The following is an 18,736-nucleotide window of genomic DNA, read 5'->3' on the forward strand; positions in this document are numbered from 1 at the left end:
TTTGAAAACATTAAAATGCTGGTTTAATCTCAGAAAACACTAATTTAAGAACACATTTTATAAGATGAGACACTTTCCGGCTGAGAGGCTGGTGGAGCAGGGCCGGTTCTCAGGTTTGTGGTGAACGTTAAATCAAGTATCTTTTGCAAAAAGGCATCAACTGCCAAAATTTAATGCGTCTGTGTAAAGCTGCATCGGTAAAGACGCAAACAGACCCAAGTAATTTGATTCAAGGGGCAAAAAATCCCAGCCTAGTTACCAGAATAAATATTGGCAGTTAGCGTTGCTGCGTACCACTGATTGTCAGTGTTCACATACTGCATGTGCGTCATCTGTATGATATTGGCATTTCCTTTTCATATTATAACGTTAATGAGCTGACTATCAAGAGGTGGAGGGGTTGGCGGTGGATTCATCTTTCATTGCCTTGAGACAATTTCTGAGACAGTATTTTGACAGAAGGTCTGGACATCTCCGGCTGTGTTTTTGTAGACAGAAGCAGATATCATAAGCAAAGGCAAAGTATTTTCCACACGACAACCAACTAGTTTTTCTCCTTAAACCTAACCTGACCATGAGCACTGCACTGCCACAACATATGATAGAAAATTGAACCTCAAGAAAGGTAAAGTTGTACTGTACAGATATGTAAAGTTTCAATCTGTTCGTAGTTTGCAGAATCAGAATCAGAAATTCCTTTATATGTCCTGCAAACGGGGAAATGTCTTCATCACAGCAGCCAAAGGACAGTGATATTATAATGAACAATGGTAATAGTAAAAAAATAAACAATACAATAAAAATGTAAGAAATAGAAATAGACTCATATACATTGTATCAAAAATTGTCCACTTAGTGCAAAAAAACTGAGAAATGGGTTATTTTATGACATAGTGCACATGTTAGGCCTATTGGGAGCAGTGCTGGTTGTACAGTTGGACAGCAGCAGGAAGAAAGGACCTGCGATACCTCTCCTTCACACACTTGGGGTGTATTAGTCTGCCCAGTGCTGAGATAGTGGCCTGCAGGGAGTGGGACTCCTTCACCAGCAGCGATGACAGCTTGTCCATTATCCTGCTCTCTACCACCACCTGTACTGGGTCAAGAGGGCATCCCAGGATGGAGCTGGCCTTCTTTATAAGTTTATTATATACAAATTTGATAAATATGACACAGATATTGCAGGAATGTGATTGAGTTGAGAATCCTTTCTGACCAAAAACATCTTAAAGTCACTCACAAATACAGAGAGTATCTGGTGATTGCAACAGAACTGAATCCAGATTGATCTATGACTCATTTCATTGTGATGAAAAGGTGAAGGGCTATGAAAATAGTGTTGAATTGCACACTTAATTAGGCAACACAGGAGGTTTATTTTTGGTAATCTTTCTGGATAACATTGATATTGTTTTTGACAGGTATACTGCAGGCAGAGAAATCTCCCTGAGGTTCAAGGTTCAGCTTTATTGTCCTCAAACACTGAATGCAGTTCCTGCCCCCTATATGCTACAAAATCTAGAAAAATAGACATCAAATGTTAATGTGAAAATAAGCAATACAAAAGTATATAAAAGTAGCACAAAAATAATTGGTTTCAGTCCTGATTGGCCTGCAGTGGTGTCAAGTGTGAGTCACCTTGCATGCTTGTAGGCGAGGGTGGAGCGAATAAACAGACTAGGCGAACTGCTTATCCTCCTATAACTGACACCTCTAATTTATATAGAGTATATACACATATCCATAAGGCATGTGATTATGTAAAAATGACTCATCGATGATTGATTGGTTTCGTTACATTCTTGGTATAAGACGTTGGTGTCTAAGCCTGAAAAAGTCCCAGAAACACCTTACTTTATCCTTTGAGAGAAATAATCGTAGGACTAACTTGCAGCAAGTCACACCAAAAACAGTTGAGAAAAACAAAATGTTTTTCATCGGGGGAAAACGTTGCTGTAAATCGGATGATGGTGTTGGTAAAAATATTTTAAAAATCGATTGGTTCATAAAGTGCTTTACTTTATACTAGCTCACTCCCAAGCTAACCTCTTTTCAGGGGGTTGGTTGAAACACTTTCTCCCACTTGGATCAGTCAATCAACACATCACATTGTTTACCTTTGCTGCTCAGGAGCTGATAAATACACCCAAGTGTATTCTAAATGAAGGCAGGCACATCGGCTTAAAAGTTAGAAATTAGATAATGTGCACAGCTCTTGAGAAAAGGGTGAAAACAGACATGATCACCTCAGATTCTACTCATTACTATGTACAGTATTTAGCAGGGCAGCTTCACCATTTTAGTTACCCTCTTTCTCTCACCCTCACAGTCTCCCCTCTCCACCTTTTGACAAATCTGAATACATTAGCGCCGTTATGAAACCTGTATTCCTCTGATTTAATTACTGCTATTGTCCCTCCTTTCCCACATCTTTGTATGCTCTTGCAGTGGCAGCTGACAGATTTCTTTTAGCCTTAATGGCCTCATCCCAGGGTTAATGAGGGCCTGTCTCAGACCCCAACACCCGGCAGGTACCGCTCATTAGAGCAGAGATTGAATCGCTGGTAGGAGCCCTTGGCGCCGCAGGAGTCACATATTATTTTATACACTGCCTCACCTGTGGTCTTTGCCCATGAGTCCAGGATTGCTTTCTGAACCAGTGTTAATATACCACAGAGAGGTTGTGAGAGGTTACATGCTGCTGTTACACAGCTAGTTATGTGAACCAAGGAGGGTGGGTTTAAGAGGAGAAGTGGGTTCATTTGTATCGCGTCCTTGGCCCCCACAGTGTGACGGTGTACATGCCAGGGTCAGAAATTAATAGGGTGCTCAGGGTGCAAACGCACTTGAATGTTCATAAAGAGCCTGTAATAAAAAAGAAAAAATACAGAGAGAAAATGCCACCGGTAATTAGGAGTCCTGTTCACATTTTATTAATTTATGTGTCATATAGTCCAGATGTGAATGTGCTATTGCCACCTGTGGACCAATACAGGTGATCAACAGCATAAAAGCGTCCTTCCAGAAAAACGTGAGTTTTTTTGTGATTGTTGCGGGCAAAAATCCTTGATTATGCGGCACGTTTTCTTAAAAAATGTGATGGAATATGCGGGATATCTATGCAATTTTATGCGATGAAATTGCGGTTTGATGAAAAAGAAAAAAAAAAGTGATTCCCCCAGCACCCTGTTCTCACTAGGCTACTAACTTAATGTAAAGAGTCATTTCTTATTATTTCCTATGATAAGCAGCATACTACATCACGGAAAGTGCTGGTAATATTTAAGTTCTCAGCTTGTTTTATTTCAGACCTTAATAAACACATGGCTCAAACTTGCAAAGTTCTGTAGCTTTACAAAAGGAATATGCTACAACTTCTGTAAATATGAAAAAATAATATATAATGATAATATAATAAAGTATAAAAAAATAAAATGTGTGCTTCCTGTTTTACAGAGGTAGCTGTACAAAACATCTTCTGTTAAAATAAGTGCTTCCAATGCACAAAGTGCAATCTCTGCTGTAACGTAAATTTACATACTACTAATATACTTACAACTGTAAGGTTTTTGAAACTAGTATGATTTTTTGTTGGCAAATGAGACTGATTTGCAGGCTTCAGCATGGCTTCATCACAGGGTTTGCAGCTTTTCGACGATGTTCACGTTGTGTAATTACGTCACTTCATAAATGGCTGCTCTTGTGTGAAGTAAACGCAACATTTTTCAACTTTCTGCTAAGATATATGTGACTTTTTTGCAATGAAAATGCGGGGATTATGAAATAATGCAAGCCCCACATATTTTGCGTGGAAATCTGCAATTTATGCAGCGAAAGTGCGGCGTATTTGAAAAAATGCAGCCCCCGCATAAATATGCGGACTTTGCCTGATTACGCATTGAATTATGCGATCGCATAATCACGTTTTTCTGGAGGGACTGATAAAAGCCTCTAGGCTGTAATTATTTCCAGTGAAATATCAACATGAAGATACTGAGTAATTCTTAAGAACAAAATACTGATGGAGCTGAATAGTACGCAACAAAAATGAACATGATTTATTGCAATGGGACCACAGGGGCCATGTCTGTATGATGCAATGGACTACGTCACAGCTGGTAAGAAAAGCTAGAGGATAGCCTTGTTAGAAACCAAGGAGGAAAATTTAACTATTATACTTCAATAACAGTTTGTTAATCATGTTGAAAATGCTTCGTCTCATCGTCATTGAAGTGGCCTCAATATTGGACCTCAGAAAAAAAACAAAGGGATTCTGCGTCAACAGAATGTCTCTGCTGATGACTGCTTCAAAATCCATACATGCAGCTTTATTGCATTGTGTGAAAGTGTTCTGGTACACAAAAAGAGAAATAGAATCGATGGGAAGAGTTGAGAGAGTCCAGTCCCTCTGAGTTTCAGCGGTGATAGCAAATTCAAGTTTTCAGTTCTTTTCAGTTCTCTTTAACCAGACATGGGTGTTATCAATGAGCAGCAACCCACAGCCTGCAACCATGAAGGTCCACACGTAGGCCAGCCCTGACCAAACACAGGCGTGCGTTCCAGACGAAGATCTATCACCATTGTAAACCAATCTGTATATACACTATACACACAAGATGCCACCAATTTTCCACAGCAAGGTCTATTGTACTAGTGCATGTGGAAAACATCTTTTGTAGCTCAAGAGGAAGTTGCGGGAAATTTAAGAATATCGCCTCAAGTGACATCACTTGGGTTACCATCATTTGGTTAAAAGAAACAAACTGTTACCTGCTAGTGACTCGAGAGTATACTGGCTGCCCCTTCAGCAGCAATATGCACCCGAATCAATGACCCAGTATTTGGTGTTGGAGTTGCATTGTGGGTCTATTTTACCCACAAAGATATTTTATCGCGGGTTCTTCTGCCTCAATTTAAAACCTTTTCAAAGGGACAGTTTGAATTGTGAGTTGGGATCAATGACTGTACTCTTTATAAAAGGAACAGCTCACCCAAAAATGAAAAAATCAGTCATTATCAACTCACCCCATGCTTATGGAAAGTTGGTTAAAGTTTCATATTCCGCAAAAAGTTTCTGGCGGTCCACAGCTTTCTCCTAAACAACTGAAGGAGCCGGGAACTTGAAAAGAACACAATAAGAATAGCTCCATATGGCTCATCCAGCGTAATCCAAGTCTCAATAAGTCCTGAGATCTCAAGTTGCTTGGAAAAGATGTTATTTGAGTAACTTTTCTTTCACAATCTCTGTTTCTAGAGGGAGTGGAAACTAAAACTGGTCTAAACAGCCTACATAGCTGGTACTAAATAAATTGTTTTTGGGGGCACCAATTGAGACAACATCTCACTAGAGATCCAAAACGGATCAGTCACACTCTATTAGGGTAATAAAGAGCGAAAACAGAATTTAAAAACCTGATCAGTGGAGCAAAAATATATTACAGGCTCTTCAGTTGGATTAATGAATGGAAACCTGCTTTGTTTTCCTGGTTTTCTCTTGGATTAATTTCTTTTTTTTCCCTTCTTGCTTTAAGGAATGAAGGCAACCCTTTACTTCAGATCGAAGTGGAACCTACATCAGATGTGAGTCCTTCTTTTGATTTCCAACAGTGACCTTTGTGATGCTTTTGGGTGTACGTGAGTCTAAGCTTTTCCTTCATCCCGCTGTTTTTCTCCACATTTTTGTCAGTAATATGGGGCTGAAATTACTCGTCAGTCCAAATGAAGACAAAATGCAGCTGTCACCATCACTTGTCGCATTTGTCATTTGCGTTGTTCTCTCATTTAGCATAATTTGGCTCGGCTCTCGAGCCTCGTGGTGAGTTATGTGTCGAAAGCAGCGAGAAGGAAACAGAAACGCAGCTTCACTGATCGTCATCGCTGTCCCTGCAACGATGATATATTTTGAGACAAAATTGGATGTAGATTGCTTTGAATGATATTCCAACAGCATCTTTGAATAGGTCGCTTTCACTCCTGCAGTACATTATATTTAAAATCAAATCAGACTAAGTCTGCCAGTTTTCCCCTGTGGCTGTTTTCCTCTTTTCATAAATAGTAAAAAGTTTTATTGGTGCACAGCTTGAGAGAAATTAGATGCTATTTTTTTAAAGTTCCAATTTATTGTCATTTCCTCTCTGATCATGATAGTGGAGACAGACAGGACAGGAAGAGTGGAGAGAGAAGGGGTGGCGAAGAGCATATTTACGATCACGAGGACAAAAATGTGACAGCACAAGACATAACTGTCAGTAAACAGCCATATATGTATCCTACCTCTGACACTCCCACTTAGTTTGGAGGAGGTTTTAGCAGATTGTAATCTTCCAGCTGCTGAATGGCATTTGTCTGAATGTAAGCATTTAACATCTTGCAGAATATTTTCACACCACCTCTATCTGTTGTATAAGGGCATTTTAATCAGCTTGCAGACTTCCAAATCTGGAAATCTGTGAAAATTCAGGCCAACAGCCACCGGACAACATTTTAATTGTACCTTTTCACAGAACGAGGAGGGCAACGACGAGGACTCCGGTGACGAGTTTGAGGAGATGAACCTGTCGCTCCTGTCGGCTCGTAACTTCCCACGCAAGGCCAGCCAGACCAGCATCTTCCTGCAGGAGTGGGACATACCATTCGAGCAGTTGGAGATTGGCGAGATGATCGGCAAGGGACGCTTCGGTAAGGTTTTCCACGGACGCTGGCACGGCGAGGTGGCCATCCGCTTGATTGACATCGAGCGCGACAATGAGGACCAGCTCAAGGCCTTCAAGCGTGAGGTGATGGCGTACCGCAACACCCGTCATGAGAATGTGGTGCTGTTTATGGGGGCGTGCATGAGCCCACCACATCTGGCCATCATCACCAGGTAAGGATTCAAAGGTCATAGGTTGTGTTGTTGTACAGAAAGCTGGACGCTACAAGGGTTGTGTGGCAACGAAGAGTAAAACCATTCAAAGGTCTAATTTGTAAGAATTTTAGCAGCAGCATGAATTCAAGGTGTTGTTGTAAATCTGTCTTGTAAAACAGGTGTCAAGACATAAAATCAATGACCTATTGATCTTTACAAAGCCAGACGTCATAGTCAAACAATCTGTACGTTTACATGCACAGCTTAGTCGGATTACAGCCATAGTTCGACTATGCTACTCAATCAGACAACTGCAATTGTCCGAGTATTCATGCTGGTGAGAAAATCGGATTATTGGCCGAAGCATGTCATACCCCGGTACGCTAGGTGGCGCTGTACACATTTCAACTAGTAGTAACAGAGCCGACTCCGGCTGACCTCATTACGTCACCAGCAACAACAAACTGCCTCCGCATTTGAGAAAGATGGCGTACAAAGAGCGAGACAAAGCTACATCTTTGTACATTTCGTATATGGTGTACATGATAATTACACAAACTAGATGCACAATGGCGCTCTTTCTTGCGGATATTTCGGAGGAAAGACGCCGCCGTCGCCGTCCTTCTACTTTCGGCTCACGGCCCCGGGAAAGAAATATTGCGCCTGCGCAGAACTCAAAATCCGATAGAACGTATACATGCAGGAGTAATGCGACTATGAGAAGTCCGATCTGGTCCGATTTTAGTCAGACTAAGGTGTATACATGCATCTTAAAAATCCGATCATAGTCGGACTAACCCAGTAATTCGGTCTTCTTGAGTGTCATGTAAACGCACTGAATGTCACAGCCACTGGTGCAAAAATAGAAAAGTTTAAATCGAATCGAATCGTGGATTTGGAGAATAATGACACCCCAAACAGATTATCAGTGTGGATACATCCTAACACTGCAAAGTGTTTTGGCCTACACAGCCAACATTTCCACATTGAAAGGGGATGAAAAAATCTTTTTCACGGGTATGCTGGTCATGTTTTGACATAGCAGCTCGGAAATTCTGTGGTTTGCTCTGCTCTGAACTGTGAGTGGTCGCTCTGTGGTTAGGTATCTGTTTGCCCTTGCCCTCGTCCTCAGGGACACATTGCAGATCAGCCACAGATCTACCCCCCTCCAGGACAATGAGTTTAGAGTGGCTGACAATGAAGCATGCAGAGGTTGTGATTGAAACGAGCTGCTTCTGTTGAATGGATGAACCACCCACACCCAACATCCCCCGCTGTATTTGTCTTGACTACAGTCGACTTGCCTACAGCACACGGTTGGAGTGAACATGAATAAATTCTCTCATTTACTGAAAAACTTTAAACAGATTAGCATTCACATTTTTTGCGGTATTTATTTATTTATTTATTTATTTATTTATTTGATAAGAACACAGACAGGGCTGTGTTCTTGTTAAAGACCATCACTAGGAATACTCCCTTGTTTAATTAATCAGCACAGCTAATACAGTTCAAAAGGAAATTGTTCAGATATTTGCCACTCTCGTCAACACAGGCTGTGAACAAAGAAGTGTGTCTCATTAAAAGAAATTACTACTTTGTTTTTCGTCTTTTCTGTTGTCATTTTATATGCCAAAAAAAAAAAATCATTTATTCTCTATTAAGTTAGACAGAAAAGTGAAGAAAGCATAGATTTAAAAAAAAAAAATCTTTTCAGGACACAAAGCTCGGGGTATAAATTTTGCTCCATTCACCGTGGTGGTAAATATCTTTGACATAACAATTGACTGATTAATTGACGGATTGAGATGCGTGATTGCAGCCGATGCCAGCTGAAGTTGTCGTGAGTGCAGGGGAGCTGACAGATGAGATGGCTGATTGCTGAAAATTATAGAAAATATCAGATGGCTTTGTTATCCACGAGTGCTCTGATTCTACAATTACACAGTTTAAAGAACTAAGGGAAGTAAAACATGCAATCTTTATCACGCTCATGACAAATGTGTAAATTAGAACCCAAGTGTGGTTTATTGAGGATGAGGGTCTTCATGTTGCGTTAGTGGAAACATTAATACTGCTTGTGTAATTTTCTTCCATTGTGGATCAATTTTTACAGAGTGTATGGAACACAGGGTCATTTTTCATCTATGGGAATGGCTTAATTACTCCTTTCAAAAGCACATGGGTGACTTTCCTCATTACCTTTTTATCAGTATGAAATGCTGCCGCTCTGCACTTACACACGTCCCGTTTTGTCTGAGGCATACGACGAAATGTTTATGTTAAGGTGTGGTGTGAAGAGATACAAAAGCAATAAAACCACATTTCTATGTTGAAAAGAGCCTGAGGGAAGAGAGCTACTCAAAATGCAGCTGCTGTCAGGTCAGCATTGAGATGAATATGCATGAACTGTTGGCTTCGGGTCCTCTGTTGGTCACCTGCGTGGCACAGTTGGGGTTGAGGGCTTCAGGTGTGAGGCAGGGGGTGGTTGTAGAGCTGTCTATTAATACGGCAGTGTGATGGCACCCCTCCAGAAATATGACACCGCCTCCACCCTGGTACAGAGTAGGCCCACGTTTCAGTTCAGAATGATGAAACTGTATCCCTTTAACAACATCTCAAACTGCACTATGTCCCTGACAAAGACTCTCACTTCAGGGTAAGCCTGTGTCTTGTTTACGAGATGACCGGCTAAATGAAGTGATGTGAAGGAACCGATAACCGATAGCATTTTAAAAGCGTTAAGTAAGCCAGAAAAGTAAAGAAAGAGAGGGCTTGATACTGTGTCAAGGTACAACTATATTTTCACACTGAAAAGTATTCTGAATCCAGGACTGGTTGCATAAAAAAGTGGTTGTGTTTCGTATCTGAACATGGATCAGAACCACGAAATAGTACAATAGACAAGTGCAAAACTGGTTCCAGTCCACAATCTAGACTCCCACCAGTAAAAATGAATGTGTCATGACATCTTGAGTGGCATTCATGCATTGTTATCCCACGTTCATATCAAACATTGTTCATCTAGACGTAATTTCTGACAGCTTCAGTATCTCCCTCTCTACAAATTGGTGCCAAATTGGTGCCAAAATACAAAGCTACATCTACCAGTACGTAACTGTTAACCAAATCTATAACAAACACTCACACAATTGATTTAGCTAATTAAAAAAGAGCTAGCCTACACAGCCAGTTACAAACACATCTTCACACCTAAACAACTGAATAGGTCGCACGCCAGCAACTCCCAAAACCAAGTATAGCATCCTTCCCTAAACAACATGATCGTTGCAGCACACTAGTGATAGCCATACCGGACCTTTGTCTAACACTTGGGGTTTGGATAAGATTAGACAACAAAAATACATAGTTAGATTTAGACATGCGTATAAATGCGTAACATCTGTTACTTTATGTAGATGATGTAAATTAGCTATGTTATGACGTTAGAATAACTTTTAGTTTCACTTGGGACACAAACAGCACTCTCCGGGGTAAAAGTGCTGTATATGTTTGACCCAACCTCCTCTTTATGCAAATACTGTTGTTCTTTATACAACATTGCCTGACTTCCTCCTTTGCAGCACTGATAATCACTATGGCCACTAGAGGTCGTGCCCAACAATAAACACAAAAATGGGTTGTAAAAACACATTAACACTAGCAATCAAAAACTTCACCTCACTGCACCTATCAACATTCAACATTCAACATTCAAACCCAACTTGTAGCATCACAGTACTTTATTTTGATTGACTGTATTGGAAGAGTGGCGCCCATTTCTGCATTTCTTTCAGCCCCATAACAGATGATAGGTCACGCTCACATGGCTCCACCCATCATCATCCCCACTCGTCACTTTGGCAACTCTGGGAAAACAGGGTCACTTTGATGCTAAAATCATTATGCAAATGTAGCTTTGATTAGTCCAACAGTAAATGATTGTTAATGGTGTGTGATTAGTGAGTGGGTGGATATTCAAACTTTGGTTGAATGGAATTTCTTTTGTTTGTTCCCATAAGGAAGAAATGCGATCACAGCGAGTTTGTCAAAAGCTTTGAAATTAATAGAATCTTACATTAGTCAACACAGTAAATTGAAATCTCGTCCTTGCCTTTTTTTTCCCCCTCTCTCAGTTTGTGTAAAGGAAGGACACTTTATTCTGTGGTGCGGGATGCCAAGGTTGTTCTGGATGTTAACAAGACCAGACAGATCGCACAAGAGATGGTCAAGGTAAAACAACTCAACATTGATTTCCCAGAACACTTCTGCAGCACACATCATTTTGGAGAAAAATTCACATCTTTCTCTCTCTGCCCTCAGGGGATGGGCTACCTCCATGCTAAGGGGATCTTACACAAAGACATGAAGTCCAAGAACGTGTTTTATGACAACGGCAAAGTGGTCATCACCGACTTTGGACTCTTCACCATATCTGGGGTTTTACAGGCTGGCAGGTAATTATGTTCAATCAAACTGACAAACTGATTTTATTATAACAGTACTGACCCGTATGGTGAGGGGAGAAGAAAAGTGGAACTTAGTTGTCTACATAGTCACGAAAAGAGCGAGAGCATTGTGTCAGAAATTTTATTATTTTTATAACAGTCAGCTAATAGTAAGTAAAAACTATACACAATTCAAGACTGCATACTTTTCATGAAAAAAGTGGCCTGCAGTCTCTAAGAGTAGTGTTTGAAGTAACTAAATTACTAACCTGCTATTTTACTTTAACAAAAGAAAGTATATTTTGTTTATTTATGTGTTATTATGTGTCTGGTGCCTATTTTCTGGAAGCTACATGGTTTATAGGTAATGAGACAGAAACGGTAAAATTCAACTGTGCTGTCATACAGGAGTGCAATCGTTCACCTTGAATTGGTGTAAATCAAGTGGCCTCAGTCCACCTTGACCATTGTTGAGAGGAAGTGCCCACTTCTCTGCTGAGGAGCACAAGCAGTGTTGTAGAGAGGTGTTCAAGAGAAAGTAAAAAACAGTGTGACCAGGTCATGGATGATCAGAGAAATTCAATAGTGGTAGGATAAAGCTGACGGTCCAAACGGCGATGTGATACAAAGAAAACTGTGAATCACTGGTAACGATCCGAACGCTACAAATTGGTTCTTTCTCCACCAACAAAAAGGGTCTATTCTCTGTCATATACCATGTCATGGCTGAGCAAACCAGTAATCACATATTGTGTCTCCTCGAGTTTGACCTTGTGAGGCAAGACGTTCATCAACCCTTCAGGAACTGTTAAGTATAAGTGGTTAAGGCGTTCTGGAGACCAACCAGTGAGAGCGGCACAGTGAGCCACCTGAACACACCTTCCTCTGCAGGAGCAGCAAGATTATATGAACAGTGATGTTTTTCTCATATGTTGTTAGCAGATTACACAGCTGAATCCGTCTGAAATGTTATGTTGTATTGAAGTAAAGGTTTAAGTAGGCTACTTTTCTTCCAAAGGTTGAATATATGATGCCAAACGCCTGTAAAGCTCACAAATGAGCATGTTGTTTGTTGAATAAAAAGCATCATTCTTATGACACCAAGTCTCCAGGAAACCCATGTGGGCCTTTATTGAATAACAATTTGGATTTTTTTCTTCTTGCAGAAATGGAATATAAGCTGAGATAATGTGTCAAAAATTGACTGGGAATCACAGCAATAGGCCAGTAAAACAGCAGCAAAGCTTAAAGCCTATTTTGGCCATCTGCAAAGACAATGCACTGTGATGAAAATGCAACCATGTTACATATTTAATAACTTGGCAGCATGAAACAGCAAATCACCAAACCCTGACAAATCCCTCTGCATGTTTCCTCGTTGTGCAGCCGGAGAGAAGACAAACTGAGGATCCCCAACGGCTGGCTGTGTCACCTGGCCCCAGAAATCATCCAGCAGCTCTCTCCAGACACAGAGGAAGACAAGCTTCCCTTCTCCAAACAGTCAGATGTCTTTGCTTTTGGGTAAGTGTCCTGCTACCTGATGCCCTCCTGTATGTTTGTCCAGACAATATCGGAGCCTGATGCAATCAGAGTCACTGTTGACAGAGAGAATTTACAAAACCAAAAAATGTGTGTGAATTCAGTAAATTCTCATACATATACTATCGCTTTTTTTTTACACCGCAGTGTCCTAAAACTCCACATCACTTGACAAAGAGGCAACTCTCATTAAAAGGTTTTCAGATCTCATTATAGATATAGATTTTCACTGCTTACTGTACAAAGACAAAGATAATGTAGTAAAATTTGATTTTTTAAAATGGCAATTTTGCTTCTGTTATTGTCAGACTTTAGATATCCAACTCATGACGGTTTAATGAGAGTAGGATTAACAATTTTAAAACTTAATTGCTTGAATAATATCTGATTTTGACATCGACTCCACTTGGTCCCATATACCCAATTATGGGGAAGATCCCATATTCTCAGGAGGTGAGCACATCTGAGTTGGCACATATTGTTTATGAGTGTACACTTGGTTCTGACGGCGCTGGGGGAGGAAATGGTGCACAAATAAGCTTTAGCAGCTGGAAGACAGATAAAGAGTGCACTGGTTTGTGATTGGTTCCACGTTGTGGGTGTGTGAAGAGGTTAGAAAGCTTAGTTGGTCAATTTCGGAGAACCAATAGAGAGCTGCTTGAAATTTAAAATGAGAAGGGGCAAAAAAAGGGTTAATGTTAAGGAGCTGAGAGACATCAACTCCTTGATCAGGCAAAAGTGAATCAATGATTCAAAGAATTTGAAACTGGAGGAGAGCATGAATCAAACCCAGGACTGGAGGAGTTTGGGTGAATTTGAATTCAAGAGTGTTTTAATTACTTATATTTGTAATAATTTGTTCATAATTGAGAAATACCGTTATCCAAACATTTTTTGGATGGCCATTATAAAACTGCATGATAAGTGGATCATAATGCATTTTTAAATTTTTGAGCAAAATTATACATTAGATCAGTTTTTTTATTTGTGTTTCTGAGGACTCCCTGCCGTGCATCTTTTAGATGTGTCCCTGCTCCAATACAACTGATTCAAATCAATGAGGTAGTTATAAGGCTTCAGCAGAGCTTGATGATGAGCTGATAATTTGAATCAGGTGTGCTGGAGCAAGGAAACATCTAAGACTTGCAGGGCAGGGGGGCCCTGAAGACCAGGTTTGAAGAACACTGCACTACTCCCTCATGAACTTCTTGATCTTGATTGTTTTTCAGCTGTACTGACATCTTTGTAACTTTGACAAAAAAAAAAAAAGAAAAAAAAAAGAAAAACGTGTAGCCTCTAATATGCCCTCAGGCTTTGTTTAGTGTGCTACCACAGACTTTCATTAGTTACTTGTGTCTCACAGGAAACTCAGTTACAGCAAATTACAGCATCAACAGACCACAAGGAATCTTTAATGTCATATGGATTAGTGTTAATTCTGAAGACTTTTAGGTTTTCATGATGTGAAGTTTCCTTTATTGCGGTACTGCAACCCATTCAGTGGTGATGTTATTTTCTTTAACAGGTAGTCCAGGTGTAGACAAAAGCATTAAAAACAACACACATAGAATGTATAATTTTGCAGATTCTTTCATACATTTATTTAGTGGATCACTTCTGAGCAAAAGGAGCAAAAAGGCTAAAAACCTGAAATCTTAAGAAAGCAAGCCTCTGTACACCAAGGTGAACCTTTTATCAGGGCAAATGTTTGACAAAAGAAAGACTTTCCAGGAGCTTATAGATAGATATGTACATACAAAAGAGAATCAGTTGAAGCTAAGAGCCATTATCATTATAATTGTTGTTCAACATTTGGCAACATACTAGATATGAAGATTGATATCACTCTTATTTGTGTACTGTAAACACAGCTGGCGGCAGGTTAGCATAGCTTAGCATAAACACTTGAAACACAGGGAAACAGCTATCCATCCTCTGTCCAAAAGTATAACAAAGTGCACCGAACAGAACACACAATATGATGTTTTGTAAGATTGATGTAAACGTAGGGTGTTTTTTGTTGGACACTGTATTGGTTGGGAGCAGTAACTTGTGTCCTGTCCTGTTGACAGTGTTAGTTTACCAGACAACCAGAAAACTGCACTTAAGTCTTTCTTTTACAGATGAAACAAACAAATTGTAATGTGTTAATAAGTGTGTGGCTGTGTAATATTCCCTTTAACCAGCGGCAGGTCAGCTATTTCCCTCTGTTTCCTGTATTTTTGCCAAGCTAAGCTAAGCTAAGCTAAGCTCGGATAACCAGCTGCTAGCTTTAACTCAAAATTTACCATACAAACGCAAAAGGCGTATCAATTTTCTCATGTAATTCTCGGCAAGAGAGTGAATAAGTGTAAATTGCACAAAGCAGTCTAAAAGTATGTAGTCATTGAAGATTAATTTTACATTTGTTTGTGAATCAGGTTTGTCCACCCAAGGCGTGTCCCACTCCTCCCGTTTAAAGATAAGTTGATTAAAAGAACAGGACCCCCACAGCTCTGTCTCTTTCTCTGTTGCCATTACTGAGTCATTTATGGGGGTGGACACTGCTCTGTTGACTCCCAGCACAATTGCTTTTTCAGATGGTCCCCCATATGGAGGTTTTGTCGCTATATCATTCTGAAGGGAGGAAGAGAGCAGCGTTGGTGCACAGTGTCCAGCTGCTCTCTTAGCCCTTGTGTTACCTAGAGGTGACCCCCATGGCTGTTTTACATATTCAGCAACAATCAGCTGTCATTTCCGCCCCCCTACTCCTGGCAAAGAGCTATTTTTATGCTCCTCAAACATGACATGTAGGGGCAAAATGAAAATAACTACTAATTTGCACAGGGAGGGTGGTGGATTCTAATTTTGCATGAGCAGTCATTAAAAATGTGTTGTTGTTGTTTTTTCAAACTTTGGGAGGAAATTGTTCTTCAAACCCTAAAGTTTACGATGAAATTAATAAAAATTTCAAGTTTTGGTGCTGTACATTAATCTGAAAGCTGTTAACAAAGATTGCAATGATGGTTTATAGCTATAGTAGTTCGATATCTTGCCCGGCATTGTAGGTTTTTTGAAGACAGAGGTTTTACTCTCTTGACCATACAGTCCAAAGCACTGACCTGCTCTGTTCCTCTGACTTCACAGCACCATCTGGTACGAGTTACATGCACGTGAGTGGCCTTACAAGAGTCAGCCAGCAGAGGTGATCATATGGCAGATTGGCAGCGGGATGAAACCCAACCTCGCCCAAACTGGCATGGGGAAGGAGATATCAGTAAGTTCTTCTCTTTTATTGCTCATAATTCAGATTAGAGGTGGGGAAAAAAAAATCGATATTGCAATATATTGTTGTGCTCTCTGTCGCAATAAATAATCGATACACTGACGGCAAATATCGATATTTTATTACAACACACATTATGTATTTACCCCGTTGTCACCGTCAGTACTTAATCTCTCCTGTCCTGTTTGTGGGGGCGCTAATCCCGTAAATGAGGGTAAAGTAGGTGTGAGCAGTGGCCGGTGAAGAAGACAAGTTAACAACAGAAGAAGAACAGATACAAGAATGGCGGAAAATACGAACAACGAAAAACAAATCAAAGACCCACCCGCAAGTTTCCACTCTAAAGTGTGGACCCACTTTGGCTTTTACGAGACAGATAACGGGAGAACACTGGTGCGGTCGTTATCGTCGTCATCGGGGGGGAGCGTTCGTCCGTCCGTCCCCCGGCTCCTCGCCGTCAGCCGGGGGACGGACGGACGAACGGACGCTCGTCACCGTCACCCCCAATTTCCACTGGATACGTCTCCGCTGCGTTGCGTCTCCGCCACGCCAGCGGAGCAGATACGTTTCACTTTAGTCTATGTGTCAATCCCCACCAGGTCCGCTGCGCTGCGTATCTGCTCCGTCCCAGCTCCGGCAGTCCGGAGCCCTCCGGCAAAAATACGCAGGACTTCTATATCTGCCGGATGCCGGAGCACGATGCAGCAATTCAGCTGAATTTAGCACCGAGCAGACAGGAAGTCAGGCGCTAAAATAACATACAGCATCCGGTTACCTTTCAAAATAAAACACTCCGTGTTGACACCAGCACACAAATCTCAAAAAAGAGACAAACACAAGGTCTTCTGCTAATCCTTTGGTCGGGAACACTTTGTGTTATTGTTTTTAATAACACAGACCTATAACTGCGGTCGTGAGTGATCATGTGATTATCGCGGGAACTCTTCTGCCTCGTGAGCCAGCTGTCTACCGTACTGCGCCGCAGCGGACTCAAACCGCAACCGGTGGGGATTGCCGGAGGGCGGACGGCGGAGCAAAACCGGATCGGAGCTGCAACGCAGCGGACACGTATCCAGTGGAAATTAGGGGTCAGCCGGGGGGCGCTTTTTTTTAACGAGAAGACCGCGGCAGCCCACTAACACCCGCTATAAAGCAGCTAACATTGAAAATGAGTATAGCGGCACAGCGCCGCTGTTCCACCGTCTGGAGAGAACCCTGAGCTGCCTGAAGCGCATGAACATTAATAACATGTCTTATGTAAACCAGGACAGTGCTCTCTGATACTGAAAAGTCAGTAGCAACTAGTTTTATGTAAACTTGGGCCTGTTTTAGTTTAACAATAACTAAACAAGATAAGAATAACATAAAAATGTAATGAAATATTGGGAACATTTCAGTATGCAACCAATTATGTGCAGAGTTATGTTCACCCATCCAGTACCTGGGAAGTGGGAACATAAAAGTGCTTCGGGTCAACCTGGACACATCAAGGCATATTAAATTTATAGAAAATAAAATAAAATAAATGCAATAGATGCATAAGACATTTTTTTTTTCAGTCACATATCGCGATATATCATTGATGAAATTTCTTGCAATATATCGAATATTGCAGATATCGTGTATTGTGATATTATCATTATCGTGGGCCAAATATCGTCACAGTATCGAATTGTGAGTTACCCGTATCGTCCCACCCCTAATTCAGATGCTCTGTTTTTCAAATGTATGAATAAGACATAAGCATAATCTAGTGCCGGATTTACAGAAGGGCAATTAGACTTAAAGATACCCATGATCAAGGAGGATTAGAGAGCTTTTAGCCACTGTTATGTTATTTCTGTATAAATGCAAAAAAATATTTTGAAAAGTATTTTAATTAAAGATTTAACCAAGACAGAAGTTTTTTGCACAATGCTGTGGAGTTCATTCAGTTTGGCGAGTCGTAACAAAATATGTTCACTCATGAATGGAATTAAAAAGTAAAAGAAATCTGAAATGAAATCCTGAACTTGTATTAACAAACTGTCAGTGCAGAGTTAGGGTTTTTCAATCTGACTCCCTCAGGGGAAAATCGTGACAACTGTGCTTGTCCCCCAGTGGTACTGGCCTTCCCTGTCTTTACAATGTACAGTCCAACACACTTGCCTTCACCTTGCCACACTCCTCCCTTCTCCTCCCCCCTTGAAAACACCTCCAGTGCCTGTTGAAATCTGCAGGTTTACCTGATAATTCACAGTGCTTAGTCTCTAAGTGGAGGCTTCTAAGGGGAAGTTTTGCATGCTACACAAATCACAATTGTGAAACCTGTTAAATTCCAAGATTACTGTCATTAAAAAGTAACTTGTTACATTACATCATTACCTACGGGGAAAAGTAACATGTTAGAGTACTTTTATGTTTCCGAAAATTTAAACCCCCTTGTGATTCCATGCATATGTTGCTACTCACCAGAGCATGCACGTCTTCTTTCAAATGTTTGACACTACCAACACTGACTACCACATTCAGCGACTCAAAACAAGATTCTCACAATAGACTTTTCTTTCTCTCATCAGAAATACTGATTACTGAATTCTTCCCTTCCCCCACCAACAAGAGACAAAAGGAGCGAAAGACCTAACAATAAAAGAAGTT

The 18,736-nt window shown here is 40.7% G+C and overlaps 1 protein-coding gene across 3 annotated transcripts in view; it reads left to right on the forward strand.

The window, feature by feature from the left end:
• Positions 1 to 18,736, forward strand: part of ksr2 (kinase suppressor of ras 2) — a 111,911-nt gene that overhangs the window by 76,931 nt on the left and 16,244 nt on the right. For all 3 annotated transcript variants that reach the window (XM_030417439.1, XM_030417438.1, XM_030417440.1), the window contains 6 exons: positions 5,532 to 5,580; positions 6,504 to 6,865; positions 10,984 to 11,080; positions 11,171 to 11,304; positions 12,682 to 12,816; positions 15,961 to 16,090. In XM_030417439.1, coding sequence (XP_030273299.1) covers positions 5,532 to 5,580; positions 6,504 to 6,865; positions 10,984 to 11,080; positions 11,171 to 11,304; positions 12,682 to 12,816; positions 15,961 to 16,090 — 907 coding nt within the window. The remainder of the gene's footprint in view (positions 1 to 5,531; positions 5,581 to 6,503; positions 6,866 to 10,983; positions 11,081 to 11,170; positions 11,305 to 12,681; positions 12,817 to 15,960; positions 16,091 to 18,736) is intronic.

The sequence above is a fragment of the Sparus aurata genome, chromosome 5, assembly GCF_900880675.1.
Source record: "Sparus aurata chromosome 5, fSpaAur1.1, whole genome shotgun sequence".
Taxonomy (NCBI): domain Eukaryota; kingdom Metazoa; phylum Chordata; class Actinopteri; order Spariformes; family Sparidae; genus Sparus; species Sparus aurata.